At 41.8% G+C, this 15,274-nt stretch overlaps 1 protein-coding gene and 1 non-coding gene across 11 annotated transcripts in view; both read right to left on the bottom strand.

Annotated features, from left to right (window-relative positions):
- Positions 1–15,035, bottom strand: part of htt (huntingtin) — a 31,236-nt gene extending 16,201 nt beyond the window's left edge. For 3 of the 10 annotated variants that reach the window (XM_085277818.1, XM_085277820.1, XM_085277826.1), the window contains exons 1-34: positions 14,625–15,035; positions 13,806–13,889; positions 13,277–13,397; positions 13,102–13,161; positions 12,855–12,934; positions 12,530–12,668; positions 12,276–12,417; positions 11,962–12,140; positions 11,660–11,864; positions 11,259–11,306; positions 10,917–10,994; positions 10,408–10,811; positions 6,768–6,894; positions 6,561–6,676; positions 6,363–6,474; positions 6,025–6,162; positions 5,215–5,373; positions 5,027–5,124; positions 4,750–4,889; positions 4,532–4,595; positions 4,322–4,422; positions 4,070–4,216; positions 3,673–3,793; positions 3,433–3,578; positions 3,153–3,334; positions 2,824–3,041; positions 2,547–2,673; positions 2,341–2,468; positions 2,140–2,250; positions 1,916–1,993; positions 1,080–1,303; positions 426–504; positions 160–321; positions 13–68 (exon numbers count right to left, since the gene is read on the bottom strand). In XM_085277818.1, coding sequence (XP_085133944.1) covers positions 13–68; positions 160–321; positions 426–504; positions 1,080–1,303; positions 1,916–1,993; positions 2,140–2,250; positions 2,341–2,468; positions 2,547–2,673; positions 2,824–3,041; positions 3,153–3,334; positions 3,433–3,578; positions 3,673–3,793; positions 4,070–4,216; positions 4,322–4,422; positions 4,532–4,595; positions 4,750–4,889; positions 5,027–5,124; positions 5,215–5,373; positions 6,025–6,162; positions 6,363–6,474; positions 6,561–6,676; positions 6,768–6,894; positions 10,408–10,811; positions 10,917–10,994; positions 11,259–11,306; positions 11,660–11,864; positions 11,962–12,140; positions 12,276–12,417; positions 12,530–12,668; positions 12,855–12,934; positions 13,102–13,161; positions 13,277–13,397; positions 13,806–13,889; positions 14,625–14,722 — 4,472 coding nt within the window. In that variant the 5' untranslated portion in view covers positions 14,723–15,035. Of the gene's footprint in view, positions 1–12; positions 69–159; positions 322–425; positions 505–1,079; positions 1,304–1,915; positions 1,994–2,139; positions 2,251–2,340; positions 2,469–2,546; positions 2,674–2,823; positions 3,042–3,152; positions 3,335–3,432; positions 3,579–3,672; positions 3,794–4,069; positions 4,217–4,321; positions 4,423–4,531; positions 4,596–4,749; positions 4,890–5,026; positions 5,125–5,214; positions 5,374–6,024; positions 6,163–6,362; positions 6,475–6,560; positions 6,677–6,767; positions 6,895–7,824; positions 8,020–10,407; positions 10,812–10,916; positions 10,995–11,258; positions 11,307–11,659; positions 11,865–11,961; positions 12,141–12,275; positions 12,418–12,529; positions 12,669–12,854; positions 12,935–13,101; positions 13,162–13,276; positions 13,398–13,805; positions 13,890–14,624 lie in introns of all 10 variants that reach the window. The other 7 variants (XM_085277819.1, XM_085277821.1, XM_085277824.1 and 4 more) reach the window with 4 other exon arrangements.
- On the bottom strand, positions 1,730–1,859 carry LOC146573193 (small Cajal body-specific RNA 14). Its single transcript, XR_014892957.1, has one exon.
- Positions 15,036–15,274: the final 239 nt, after the last annotated feature.

Here is a 15,274-nt window from a genome sequence, read left to right as displayed (position 1 = left end):
CTCAAAACATACCTGAACTGCCCCACTTCAATGTACTCAAACTGTTTCAGGACAAAGCCAATGAACACCTAAAACATAAATTTCTGAATGAGCCATACTATAAAATTTGAAGTTGGAGATGACCACAAAAAAAAAAAAAAGTACATGTGTTTGTCTTACCTGGTCTGAGTCTAGCAGGCAGTAGTTGACTCTGAGCTGCACAAGCTGAGCAAGCAGGTCCAGTACTTGTCTTTGCAGCGCCACAGATGTGCTGGTGGTATACTGCTTCAAAGCTTTGATCACCAACGGCTCAAACAGTCGAATGTGGTTATGAATGGCATTCTGAGAAAACACAAGATGCAACTCTCAAAACAGCAGCAGACCACATAAGCGACTCTTAGCGCATAATATCAGTATGGAACAGCAGCAAGACAATGAAAGGGTACCTTGTCTCCTCTGTGACGCGCTGCATTTGTGATGCTGGATCTCAGTTGATTGGATGCTTTTTGCATTACATCAAACCATCTTAAATTAAAGAAAAAAAGAAGAAGAAAAAGCACAGACTTATTATCGCACTTAGTTCATACATTTTATATTACTTACACACACACACAAGCCCGTTCAGCTATCTTAGTGAGGACGTTCATTGACATAATGCTTTCCCTAGACCCTTACCCTAACCTTTAAAAATGAATGACTAACCCTAACCCTTACCCTAATCCTAACCATAACCTAATTGTAACCCTGACACCAAAACCACATTTTGAGCCTCAAAAAGGCCTTCAAACTTGTGAGGACTGGTGTGTGTGTCCTCACAAGTGACTGTTGGTTCTCACAAGTATAGTAGAATGCAGATTTCGGTCCTCACAAAGATAGCTAGATAGGAACACACACACACACACACACACACACACACACACACACACACACACACACACACACACACCTATAAAACAACTGAATGCACACTATAAGCATGTGCAGGGGTGGAGAGTAAATATGTGCAGAAAGTCACAGAAAAAAAAAAAAGGAGCGTTTGCGATTTCCTAAATAAGGACATCTATGCATACGTATGGGAGACATGTGTTACTAGAACTCACCCAGAGGTATCCTGATCCTGTTCAGCCTGCACCATGTTACGGAGGCTTGCATCAGCAAGAGCCTGGGTGAAGTGAGTGTATGGAGCCATGAAGCAGTAGTGGTAGAGTCCTGGCCGCAAGCTGGAAGAGCCAAGACGTAGAGCTTTGCCCTGGGACCGACTGGGTCCACTCAACACGCCCTCATACTGGGAGGCCAGGTTGTTCCCAAATAGTGTCTTCAACAGCTGGAGAATAAGTCAACTTATTACCACAAGAACTCTTTTGCAAATATATATAAGCATAAATATACAAAAACACTATAATTTTTAACTTCACATAAAATTTGAGAATCCAGTTGATATATTTGAAGTATTCCCTTTCTTTCTTTCCCCCCCCCCCCCCCCAAAAACACAGCAATAATTAAGCTCCAGTGAAACCTCTTTTCTTTAGAAGCTCCTCCACCCGTAGGATTAATAGTTATATAACCAAAATCACTTCACCATTTAATTCTGCTTTTATTCATAATTGACATGCTGTGAATAACCCCTTAAACACTGACTTCCTACGCTCCCTTAAAGTCCCTTTAGTATGTCTGTGGACTTATCAAAGAAACTGAAAACTAGATTACCACTGAGACAGAATACTAATGTATGTTGTTCTATAAATACATGAATGTATGGAACCATCGCACAGGGGAACCAATGCCTTTACAGGCCCTGTCGGCAGGAACCAGCCTCACTTTGTGTGGAGTCACACCGGCTGCAGCACACTGCTCAGTGCTAGAACCACAAAGACTGCCACACATTCAAAAGGATATGCATCTAACATTCACAGGCATTAACACATGACATACTAACCTGTTGCACACAAACTGTGGCCATGGTTGGTTCTCTGGAGAAGCAGGACTTGAGGTAGCCCAAAATTTCCTCCACACACTAAAAGAAAAGAAAAAAAGGTTACTTCTTCTATTGATAAAGAAGAAGATTATCAATAAATTGGTTGTTAACAAGAAATGAACAAGACCCCTTGTTAAGGGATCGCACCAAACTTAACACTGAAAGACACTGAAATTCATCTTTACCTTCCCGATGTCATGAAGTGTGGCTAACTCCAGCAGCTGAGAAAGAACATCTAATGTAGCGCGCAGGAAACTTCCAAACTTTTCTTGGCTACTGTGAAGGTCCAACGTAACCTAGAAAACATTAGACCATCCATAAACCACCATACAGGCAGCAAAAATCTATTAAAATCATTTTAAGTTTAAACAAAGAAGTGTTCTGACCTTATAGTTGGCATGCGTAGCTTTGAGCACATCATGGAGCTTGAGGTAGGGAGGCAGGTGGTAGAAGTTGCCAAAGGTGGTCGATTTGTTTACAGTTGTTGAGCCTGTACTGTCTGTTGGCCTACCTGCTTAGAAAAACACTACTTAATATTCTGAGACTCACAGAGATGATCTGTACCCTTTTTTAAGCATGGTGAGGCATTTACCTGTGTTGGCCTCACTGCCTTTCTTTGGGCTCATAGGGGTGGCACTGGGGTCGGCAACCTCCTTCTCCTTGCCTTTCCTACGAATGGGACTGAGGGAGGGGGTGTTGCTCAGGGAGGGGAGAGTGGCCTATAAAGTTGGTATAGAATGCAACAACAGAACACAATATATCAGACATCCTGTGGATCAAACTTGTGGTAAAATGCACCTGAATGCATGGTGCCAAATATTTTCTTTCATGAGTCTGTTAAACCAAATAACTCTCCTTATCAAACGCACCTTCATTGCTGGTCCTGGTGGTGTATCATCCAACACATGGGCACAGATGTTGAGGACCTTCAGCAGATGGGAAAAGAGTTGCTCCACCATGACCACCAGGGAGCGTTCTGATAGCGCGGCCCAGGGTTCCTCCAACTTACTTGGGCCTCCACTACTGGTCCCACTGCTGCCTTCTTCCTCCCCAACCCAGGGATTGCGCATACATTTAGGAGCCACAGCTGAGAACATCATTAGGGTAGTGATGAATCAACAAATGTCAGAGTAAAACATCTTCATGTCATATTAAATTATATGTAAAATACCTGAAACTCTTGAAGTAAATTACCCACCAGCTATGAGGTTTCCAGAAAGTAACAGTGCATCCTGATGCGCAGAGAGATCCAGTGGAAACCAGGCAGAAGACAATAAGGAGAGCACTGTGTTGGCAATTCCTACAGTCAGAGTCCTCCGCTCTGCATCTGGTGCAGATGAGGTGGTTGAAGAGGCTGGAGCACTGCTAGGCTGTGATAAACTGCAGAAAGGAGTGAACAGACAGAAGGTAAGGGGAATCTAGAGAAAGAGTTGAAATGATTATGTAAAAAAATGTATTAATCAGTGCAGCATACAAACCTGAGGGTTCTGCCCCTACTGCGGTTAAGACTAGAACGGGATGAAAAGTTGCTATTGGAGCTAACGTAGCCACAGTGCCAGCCTGTGCTCCAATTGCCCACTGGAAAATTTGAAGCTAGAAGGCACAAAGCCTCACAGCAGCCAAACTGCAGAGAAGACAGCATGATAAATATTCAGATGTTATGAAACAAATGCCATAAACTTGCTTTAGAGCAGGCAAACAATGAGCTGAAAACCTACAGTTAGAGCTCTGGAGGTAGACGAGGTCAAAGCATGCGAGACGGCAGCAACTACTCTGGACAAGTTGTTCTCCAACGTGACATCAGAGATAGTGTTGGACATGTTGTAGCCTCGGTATGTCCTGGCGACAAAATTTTAAGTAATTATTCCAAGGTTCCCTCAGGAATTGTGTATTTAACTGCAAAATCTTATAAAAGCTTGTGGCTCAAAGCATTTCTTATCACAAGAAAAATATGTCTGGGGTTGAAAATAGCTCTTATAATGAGTACAATAAGACACATTGTAATAAAAAAAGGATAACCAGGTCAACAAGGTTGAGAACTTCTTCATAGTAATATAGGCTAAGCTGACCTTTGATGAGGCACGAGATATACTGGAAGTGTGGGCGCGTGTGTACCTTGTGATTGTGCTAACTGTGAACTGGGATGGGGGTTGTGTCTCATGCATAAGCAGCTGCAGATAGACTGAACTCTGGTCTCGGGCGATTGCTACCACTGGGTCAACCTGGCCCTGGTCACAGTCATAGAACAACCTGGAAACTAGTCTGTAAAGAGACAGGAAGAGAGATATGACGAAAGTCAAAAAGGGCTTATTTACAGTCCACTACATAAAGAACATAGCACGTGCTATATGTGAAGAGGCATGTTACCTTCTGACCACAGAGGCAGCCACGTGCCGTACTCTTGGATCGTCATCTCCCAACAGATGTATGACCACATCATTCAGGACTCTATCTTGCAGCCGCAGACGCTAGAGAAATGTAAACAAACAACACCAGTCAACAGCTGAATGCAGAAACCCAGAAAGGATATTTCAAAGAAAAGATCATTAAAAAAAAATTATCAGAAAATAACCTTACCCCAGTGTAGTGATGATCTCCTTTATGTAAAGTCTCAGTTTTCCTCTCCAAAAAATTAACTAATCTAAAACACGGGAAAAAGTAAAAAAAAAAAAACTTTAAAAAGCAATTATAGGTAATACAAAGTAAAGGCGAGCTTAAGTTTAAAGTTGAGTTATTATTATTTTTAGAAAACAGAGACTGTATATAACAGGCATCAGGATACAAAAGTATCCTACCGGAAGTCTAATTCTGCCAGAGTTTCCAAGAGCTCAGTGCGAACAAGCCAATAGCCGCAGTCCTTCAGCGCAAAGAGGTCAATCACCAACTGCAGGCCAATCTCACTCAGGGTACTGCTGCAAATAGTCGTGATGCAGTGCTGAAACAAAACACACACAAAAAACCAATGGGTCAGACTCACAAACAAAAGCACAGACACAAAAAAAGAACTTGAGGGACAAAGCAAGACAGAGATAGAGTAGAGATTACCAACACACTCACACAAAACCATCTTACCCTCACTGCAGAGCAAGCCATCTTGCAGGTGACAGAGGATTCATCTTTCAAAGTCTTCTGAAGCAAAGGCACCAAGTCCACCAGGGACAGTGGGTTACCTAGAGTACAGACAGACAGGTATGATAGGCATCTTTAAATACTCTCAATTCTTTGCAAAATGCAAGTAAGACAAAGACCAACACACAAACCTGTTGCACTCTGCACACTGGCCAGCCAAGTGTGTATGTTGAAACGTGTTTTGGTGAGCGCAGCCTGTATGATGGCTGCACATAGGATAGCTGTAGCTCCTCTAATCTGGGGGTCTCCATGGTCAATGAGGCCCAGGACATCACTAATATATTGTTGCTCTGAAAAGGTAAAAAAAAAAAAATAAAATAATAATAATAATAATAATAATAATGCCAAAAAGTGTTAAAAGACACACAAATACAGTTGTACAAATAAGTTACTATTCTGTAAATGAAAAATGCTTTCACTGTAACACATGTTGTGCAGAGCGCCTTCAAACAAGACATTTTTTTCCAAATCAGAGTATGAAATGCACATGTCAAAATGCAAGTAACAATAGCTGGAGTGTATTTAGCGACCGTGGCTCAGGGGGTTGGGAAGCGCATCTGTAACCGGAAGGTCGCTGGTTTGATCCCCGGGCTCTCTGTCCTGGTCGTTGTGTCCCTGGGAAAGACACTTTACCCTACTGCCTACTGGTGTTGGCCAGAGGGGCCGATGGCGCGATATGGCAGCCTCGCTTCTGTCAGTCTGCCCCAGGGCAGCTATGGCTACAACCGTAGCTTGGCTCCACCAGTGTGTGAATGTGAGAGTGAATGAATAGTGGCATTGTAAAGCGCTTTGGGTGCCTTGAAAAGCGCTATATAAATCCAATCCATCATTATTATTATAGTTTCAGTACTGGGAGCATACACACTGGTTTACTATTGCACATTACTTAGACATCTACTAGATAGGAGCAGTTTTTTGTTTTTTTTTCCCCCAGTTCTTACCTACAACTGGAACGCCGTCCAGCGGCTCCAAATAGAGGGAGTTAAAGAAGGCTTCGGGATGCAGCGCTGCCGCTGCTCCAACACAGCTGAGAGCCAAGGCTTTCACACTTACTCGCACCTCTTTGTCAGGAATCAAGCCTGAAGAAACACAAAGCAAATAATAACACACACAGATGTCAAAAAGTCACAGGAACAAGCACAACTCCGATATATGAGAGGCCTGAGAGTAGAAGTTGTACTTTGCTGTTAGATATATTTTGACAATCAGATCAAGGAGTCAAATTTTCAGTTTCAAAACGAAAAAAAATTTTTTGGTATTGAGCAGAACACCCACTCACCATTTTTTTGTCCTGTTAGTAGGAAGGAAGCAGCAAGAAGCCGGACACAGTGCACTAGTGGCTCCGCACTGTGGTCTGTATAGTGCCCAATTGGACCTTTTATGCGTGATGGCTGACAGAAAAGCAGACAAGTGACATAATGTTAACCTTTCACTTCAACCATATATGACAAGCACGGAGAGTTTTAAGTCACTTTACCTTATTATCGGGCTCGGGTTCAGCAGGTTCATCCTTTGGTATGAAACGGTCCACACTGCTGTCTGAACCCTGCCGGTTGTGACCGCGGCCGTCGAAGAGATGAGGCTTGCTAAGAGCTATACACAGAAACAATAACCACCATTAAAGCTTTCTATTAGGCAGAGCCCATCTGCGTTTATGTGTGCATAGCTGTGTACACAAACGCACCAAGTGCTGACTGCAGGAATGGTTCTTGGGGTTCTTCTTGGGAGGAAGGTGCTGTTCCTTCATCTTCTTCATCCTGTAGTGTTCCAATCTGCATTCCAGAGTACTGACTCTCACTGCCATCCAGAACCTTATGCACACACAAGCACACACACACAAATCAATTAAAAAGAAACCATCTTCAGAAGGGAAAACTCAAATTCATAAATGTATTAGAACTGGCAGTTTGCCAAACTTTGAAATGTAACCGCATGCACATGATACCTAATAGTTTCGACTCACCGAGTTAGTTACTGGACAGAGGAAAACATAACAAATGACTAAAACTACAAATTAAATTTAAAAAAAAAATTCCCCCATTAAACAGGTCTACTGAATCATGCTTGGGTCAACACAATTCACAGCAAATCAACTGCATACAGGAAAAAGCACAAGCTTAAAAAGTCAACAATCCAGAGGAAGACCAAGCTTTTGCTCCAACCTGACCCTGAAATCCTAACAATATTTTTTATTAAGCAGAACTACAGCTCTTCTAAAGTGCATGTTATTCTCTTGGTTTTGGTTTGCATGACTTCTGACAGTAAACCAGCTTGGTAAGAACAACTCTCCCTCACAAGATAAACCAATTTAATGGTACAATAAAAAAGAAGAGAGGAAAATGTGAATATTGTCTTATTCTCCAAGTTTGGCTGGAACAAAAGCCCGTCACAGCCTCTTCAAATGGTAGAGAGAACCAAATCTGAAGAATTACAACAACAAAAAAACAGTTGGCCTTCATGCCTCTCCTTTTGAACTTCACTCCAGGCCAGTCACACGGGATGTCAAAGCTGCTTGCTTTTATCAAAACGCATCTGATTTTCAGGAGGGAATACCTCAAAATGAGGGGGGAAAGAAAGGTGCATAATCTACTGTCGGTGACAACAGGAGGGGAAAAGAGGCAACAAGCTAGGAAAAGTCTTTGCATGGGTTGAGCCAACCAAAGGAGAAAGAATGAAGAAAGCCAAATGTATTGAAACAAGCAAGCCCATCCCAGTCTGTTCACTGTGTCCTGCAGGCTGACCTTGTCACTACTGCTGGAGGAGGAGGTGGTGGCATAGAAGGAGGAAGAGGAGTTGAAAGAAAATGAAGAAGACGAAGAGGAGGCAGTGTAGACAGATGAGTCGCTGTCTGCGGCATCGGGACCCTCAGTGGAAGCTGGCGAGGGTGGGGAAGGCTCAATCACCCGTGGCAATGAAGTGTGACTGGTACGAAGTGACTGGTACGAAGGATATAGGAAAGGGGGGGCAAGACCACAGAGGTAGAATTATTATGTAACAAAAGTTCTGTAGTCGGGGCCAGAAAGGCAGATTAACCTGACACTCCAGGTACAGCGGCAAAAATCTGCAAATTAAACTTTTTCTTAAGTAACATTTGAAAGAGTTAGAGTTTTATTAAATGAGTGGATGACAGAGTTAAAAATCTAAGATAGAAGTTTTTTTTTGTTTTATTTTGCTTTGTTTTTATATGTACTAGATTTTAAAGAAAGTGTTGCATTATGCATATGCAGCCTTTATTGTTTCAAGTCCTGAATGCATCATCTAGGAATGATGCTCGTGATTTTTTTAACCTTAGGAACATGTTTTGCTGCTGATAAGAAAACTGGTTCCAGAAGAGTGAAAAAGATTGAAAAAGCATCCCCCAAAATAATCCTAACAGGAGAAACAGACCGTGAACTTAATCCACAACCAAGTCCAACAGTCAAAATTACTGTGTCATGATTAGGAGCATAATAAAAAGACAAAAAATTAATGACATAGAAAACAAGTCCAACTGCTTCTAAAAGCATAACAGGGGAAAATAAGACTTATCCGCTTCTCAGTCTGACGTCATTAGCTGTTTCCAGGTCCAAATTCCTCTTCAGTTCCCAAACTCAAACAAACACTGGGGCATCATTGAGAGTTAGAAACTGTCTAAATCCTTTCATCTTTGATAAAAATGATCAGTGTGGCTGCTCTACCGGTTTAACATCCAGGCATTCATGAAAAAACAGAATTTCTGAAGTTTACCAGAATTAGAAGTAGGCTGGGAGTTAGCTCGTTGGTTTCCATCTGAAGATAATGTACAATGTTCTGACCGAGGGATTTCTGAAAAACTAAAAACGCACAGCTCTGCTATCACGTCAGACATGAATGAAGACAGAAAACTGAACAGCGGCGACGTTTGTAGGGTTACTGAAGTTGGACTAGCTGGTATATAATAATGTGCTACGTTGTGGCTAGCTACAGCGCTATGGTTAGGGTAATATAGAAACACATTAGCATAGTGAAGCTGAAGGATAGACGCAGACTTTTTTTCCCCTCGGTAAATGTTAACGTGAGGTTCAGGGATGGGCAGAGACAAATGCAATCGCATGGCAGGAAAAATGCTGAAAACGAGCCAAACTTCAGTCAGAAGTGATGATCCATCTCCATCACGAGGTAAGTCATTAATATACTGCTGCATGGTTTGGATTACTAGCTGTGACAAATTCCTCATCCTCAGCTTCATGTACCTGTTCAAATCTTTATTAGCCTCAGGGTGACCTGATTCAAATATTTGGTGTCCAGCAAATCGTGAGCCAATAGGCTGTAGTTACATCGCAAGGTTTTAAAAACTGAGCTTTAAAATGTCCTGCAGATGAACACTAGCAATAAAAATCCAGAGAAGCCGACAGTGATCACTGACTATTTTTTAGGGGCTTCTTCAGATTAAATTTAAGAAGATTCAAAGCATTAAAACACCATAAAAAGACAACAGCCTTAATAAACGCAGGGTAGTTTGTAAGCAGGGTTCATACATAATCACTTAACAACAAGATTGTGACTTATTAATGTTAGCATTATAGTTGAACACTTAAGGATTTCATGTTCCTTTTTTCCTGCACAAAAGATTTAAGGATAAAAACTGATCTTCTTGAAAGTATTTCTAGCTGCTACTCTGATAAGCTGCTTTTTATCTTTTAAAAAGTCTTCAGAAAGAAATGCTAGTGCAAAGGAAGTTGTTTTGTAATCACCTCCTGTTAATATGCTACTCAATATCACTACTGGAAGAAATATTTATTCTCAGGGACAAAGAAATATATTTGACCCCAAAATCTTTTACAATCAATTTAATTCATTTTAAATGTAATGTTATTTTTAGCACCAGTTCATAACAATATCATGGATTGTTATAGAATATTACAGGAGCATTCCCACCTCTGAAGAACTGAGCGGTAGTGGTGGTGAAGAGAGGAACACCATCTACCACAAGTCTTCAGGAAATCGAGGGGGATAATAAAGTTGTGTAATTACCAATATTACCAATATTCCACTAATGTTGAAGAAAATAAGATGTTTTCAGTGGGATACAGGTTTCGTAACTCATCCAAGTGACTCAATAAACTACATCTAGATCAACAGAATCAACGTTCTGGGAAGTGAAGCATCATTTTCAAACCAAGAAAAATGCCATCAGAGACACAAAGGTTCAGAGGTAATTAATGGATTGCATGGTAATTAAATCCATCATTGTCTAGGGAAGCACACTGTTCATTTTATTCAACAGAAACCCACACAATTACTGGATGTACAAGCTGTAGTCTCAAATAAAATTAGCCATGTGCAGTCCTACCCAGTCAACTTACCAGTTCTGCTACATCCGAAGGGGTGACAGCTGAGTCCGGTCCCTCTGTGGTGGTTTGGGAGGAGTCGCTGGGTGGAAGTGAGCGATCATTAGTGCCTAGCAGTGTCCCACTTTCTCCTAGAGGCCCTCCCTCTGGAGTCGCATTCTCTGGGGTGGTGTAGTCAGCAGTCTCTGGGGTAACATTTGCCCCACCACTGGAGCTCCGACTCAGCATTTCCTCCTCGTTGTCATTGGGTGACTCTGGAGTGCCTGATGTAGATGTCCCACCTCCGCCACCACCCTGTTCTGAGGAGGCACTGAGGTCCACAGAATCACCAGGCTGCAGAGCATGCTGGGAAGACCGAGGCTGTTCAGTGATGATGTCCACCTGGGCTGCAGAAGAGCCGTCTGCACCAACAACTGATGCTAAAGTAAGAAACACACAGAAGCTTTATTTTTGCTCCACATACTTACACTGTGAAATTAGGAACACAGTCAAAGTTGACATAAACTTGATAATTTGCATCTCACCTGTGAAAGCACCAGTTGTGACCTCAGTCCTCTCAGGGTCATCCTCCAACCCATCCTCCTCTCCAGAGAGCATTTTACCTGGAAATAACAGGTTTATTGTCAATATGAATCTGTAAGATTAACAGCAGTTTAAAAAAAGGAAAGGCACTCAAACCTAAGTGTGGTGATTTACTTTAAATTGAGTACAAGAATAAAATTTAGATATACAGGGATAATAATATGTAATTTTAGGCAAGTCCACGGCCTTTAGTGCCTCACAGTTGAAGGTAAACTTGTTCAAGCCCTGATTGGCACATCTGAGAGAGGAAAGAGGTGAACAGAGGAGATAAACAGACTAGTCACCTCTCTGTTTCCTGAGAAGGAGTGGACTGCAGGAAGACCCTCCCCCCGCTGCAAAAGGCATGAAAACAGGAAGCAGAAATAGAAGTTGAGGAGTAGGAAAGTAGTACAGGCTCAGAGAAGCTTATAAGAAACAGAAACTATTATTTAAGGATGTCAGAAAATTAGTTAAAATGCAAAGAAAAAGGCCACGAATAAAAGAAGAGGCTAGGGTGGAACCCCAACACAGTTTGTCCATGCGGTTCCCTGGCAAAGTCAGCATAAGTGAATGAATTATAAACTAGTTGAAACAGATAAAAATCGTGTCTCTAGAGCTGGTTAACTGTGTAAATATTTCTAGACACATATCTAAAGGGATGATAAAAAGCACTGTTTAGATAGTATTAGTCAATTCATGTGATTACCAATGAATTCAAGGATGCTGCCAGAACGTGAGCGGTTCTCAGTGTCCTGACGAAAAACGGTGGCATGTGGGATGCTACCAGCAGTAATGAGCATATGCAGAAGCTCTGGTGGGGGAGTCCTGAAGACCTGCTGCAGCAGCTCCAGAGCAGCTGTGACCACATTGTGATCCCAGTGCTGTGTGTAGTGTAGGGTTAGCTCATACACCTTTAAAAGACATGCATACAGAATTATTGCACATCCAATTATACAAGTGTATACAAACTCTTTTTTCATATTTAAACACAAACAAATTCCATCTCACCTGCAGCAGTTGTTCGGGTGTTGGCTGTACATCAGCTTCCTTTCTCATGACACCAAAGCTTCCTTTAAGACTAGTGGAGTTGACATGCTGCTGCAGCAGAGGCATCAGGTAACGAAGGGTTAGCAGCACCCCCAGTATTAGATGGCTGGGGTGTTCATCATCCACCGGAACCAACAGACCTGGAAAAAGGCGAAAAGGGCAAAAATTCTAAATTAGCTCACATATTTTAACACAAATGAGCTTAGTAAAATGTAAAAGGGTAGAAAAGACATGCCCAAGGTCTGTGCTTGACAGTGAGCCAGTGTGCAACCTACCCAGAAGCACATTAAGGAGCCAGGTGTAGAAGTAGCTGGTGCGTCTGGAGTGCTGGCAAATACTAACAGCTGAACTGGCTGCTGTCCGTCTAATGGTCGGGGAGCTGGACTTCAGATTAGCCACAAATGCCTTCAGCAGCACCTAAAACAGAAATAGTTGGATGATGTTAAAAAAAAAAAAAAAAAAAAAAAAAGAGTTTCCACTGGCCTATGATTTTTTTTTCTACTTTAGCACACAATCAGCAGGTGAATACCTTGATTTCACCATCATTGGCAAAGTGTCCCAGGGCAGACATGATCTTGGGCATTGCTGTAGCAAGTGTCTCCTGCACAGTCTCTTCCTGCCGCTTTGTGATTCTGGTGAGGCACGGCAACAGGTTGACCAGGTAAGGTCTGTGCCATAAGGGAGAGAGAAGAAGTATACATGAAGTAGAAGCAAAACAAAAATATGCATATGCAAGTAAAAAAAGCACAGATGATACTTTGATGTTGTCCCCACAAAAGCAGCAGACTATAAAATAAGACATGTTGTGGATAATGGTTTAAAAAAAAATGTAAAAATATTATAAGTTTGCATACCTGCATTTCTGCGGTCTGATGAGGTGGGCAAGCTCAGCAAACCTCCATAAAGCTGCCCTCAGACTCCGAGAGGCACCATTCTATTGAGCCACACAAGCACTGATATTACCATGTCTAATATCTGACCGTACTTTCTCTAAAGAAACGTCAAACAATTTCTTTTCACATCTAACACTGGCCTATAGTCTGAGAGTAAAGACATATAAGGTGTATTACAAAATGCTCACTTTACAACCCCATGCCTTACCTTTTTAATTTCTTTGTACAATTCCAGCTGCAGTCTAGGCAAGTTGGAGTCCATCAGTGCCTGAAAATTATCAAAATGAATGATTAACACTACCACCAACAACACCAAACTTATTTTGACAATTTTTGTCATTAATATTCTTATTCATTTGTCCCATCTTGCAGATTTTGCTCACTTTGATTATTTTGTTCAGGCACTCATCGGCTACCATCCGAACATCTGATTCACTGTCATCACTGCAGAGCAGGAACATCTCCATGGCAATGCCAAGCAGTTTCTGAAACTCTGGAGATGTTCTATTCCCAGGACCAGAGAGAGGAAAAGCCAAAAATATATACATTTTTTCCCTTTCTCAAACTGTTAACCCCCTAGCATAAACTCATAAAACTTAGGTGCAATAAGTTTTTTTTCAAAAAGGACATTACAGAAAAGAAAAATATATATATGTAAAGACGAACATGTCCCCACTTCATTCCCAAAATACAAAAGTGAAACCAAATATCACAGAAATCAGTGAAATCAGATGTAAAATCACTACTGAAGAAGCTCTGGTTGCAAATGACATCACCCTGCACCTCAGACATGCTTTACAGAAAAGCTATCTTACCGTTTATACAGTTAGTGAAGGTGATAGGAAACCCTAAAAGAATATAAAAAGATATGACTCACACCAACACATATTTAGATCAAATAACAAGGAATACCTCAGTGACTGAGCCACAATGTTTTCACATATTGTCAGACAGTGGGTCACCCTGTCCTTCTTTGTGGCAGCTTGCTCCTTTTTTCTGTGGAAGATAAGACAAAATGCAAAAGATGACGTGAGTGTGTGTGTGCACAAAGAAAGACTGAATTTAGGTATCTTGCTTATAGCCAAGGAATGCAGTGATTAAAATAATAACTATAAGTCAGAGCCATCCCCTACAACTGTATTCCTTACGCACTGATCCCATCAATTCACTTCTTTACAAGCTATATAAATGAATTCCTATCCCTGTGTTTCAACCAACAACGGACTAGATCTGTAAAACTTCTTGGAGATGAAGCAAGTGCAGGAAGCCCCGCTATGTTCATCATTCCATTCATAACCGTTTGCATAAGCAGTTTAAATATTATTATGAAACTCAATGTCCTCTGCTACTGAATACACAAAATTACGTCCTTGAAATTGATCCTCCTGACCCTTTCACGTGTTCTTGGCATCAGCCTTCTGTGTTAGCCATCATTCAGCTGTTCTGATCCTAAAATCAGGCTAGCAAACAATCAGATCGCGTTAGGATAGCGAGCATCGCTAAGCAGCGATCTAAAGCATGGCAACAAGTGGACCTAAATGGGCTGAGAAGTATGAATAACACCTTAGCCTCATTCCCAGTTTACGTTTTAGTGCAGCTGACTTAAAGCCATCTATTAAACGTTGGTTATCTACCCGAAATGGACCAACGCTGCTAGCACGATAAGCTAAGGGTCTAGCCTAACGGCTCCTCGCCTCCTATTCTGTCACCGCTGGACAAAAATCAACTTACTGCCTCTGAGCGAGCTCCTCGGCGGTCGGTGGTCCCTGCTGCTGCTGGAATGACTTCAGAGACTCAAAGGCCTTCATCAATTTCTCCATGGTGGCCATTTTAGTAATCTACAATAAGCAAGCTTGCTTGACGAGCTAATATTTACTATGTGAGCTAACTAGCTAGCAGAGTAGAGGCAAGTTAACGTTTGCGCACGTAGAGAGCAAGAGGTGCGTAGTGCGGCGAGAGTGCTAACACTGCTCGCGACAGCTACCACCAGCTCTCCGCCTTGTCTTCTCGGAGAGCGCCACTTATTCTTTCACACTACTATTCCTAAATAAATCAAATGCAGGTTGATAATAAGCCATCTTTGATGCAGCATTGCGTTTTCCCACCAATCACACCAGGAAGTAGCTTGTGTGACAGGTTTACCGAGAGGGGAAGGGTGCAACGTCAGCAGCCAATCAGAGTCCGGATTTTTGTTGAGTGGCTTTAGAAAGAACCAATACGACACTGTGATTTTTTTTTCTTTTGTTGTTATTGTTGCAGTCACGAGACCGCTGAAATCTGGAGTGCAGGACAGATTTGTTCAAGTGTAATTTACAAGTATTGACTTTAGTGTGTGCGCTGATAACAGTGGGTGTCAACTGATAAGAGAGCGTAGGAAGGAA

Source organism: Mchenga conophoros, linkage group LG6 (assembly GCF_057382185.1).
Source record: "Mchenga conophoros isolate Kocher_MC1m ecotype Shallow Benthic linkage group LG6, M_conophoros_male_GT1.1, whole genome shotgun sequence".
NCBI lineage: Eukaryota > Metazoa > Chordata > Actinopteri > Cichliformes > Cichlidae > Mchenga > Mchenga conophoros.
The sequence above is the reverse complement of the archived record's forward strand: the minus strand, read 5'-3'. Positions and strand labels throughout refer to the sequence as shown.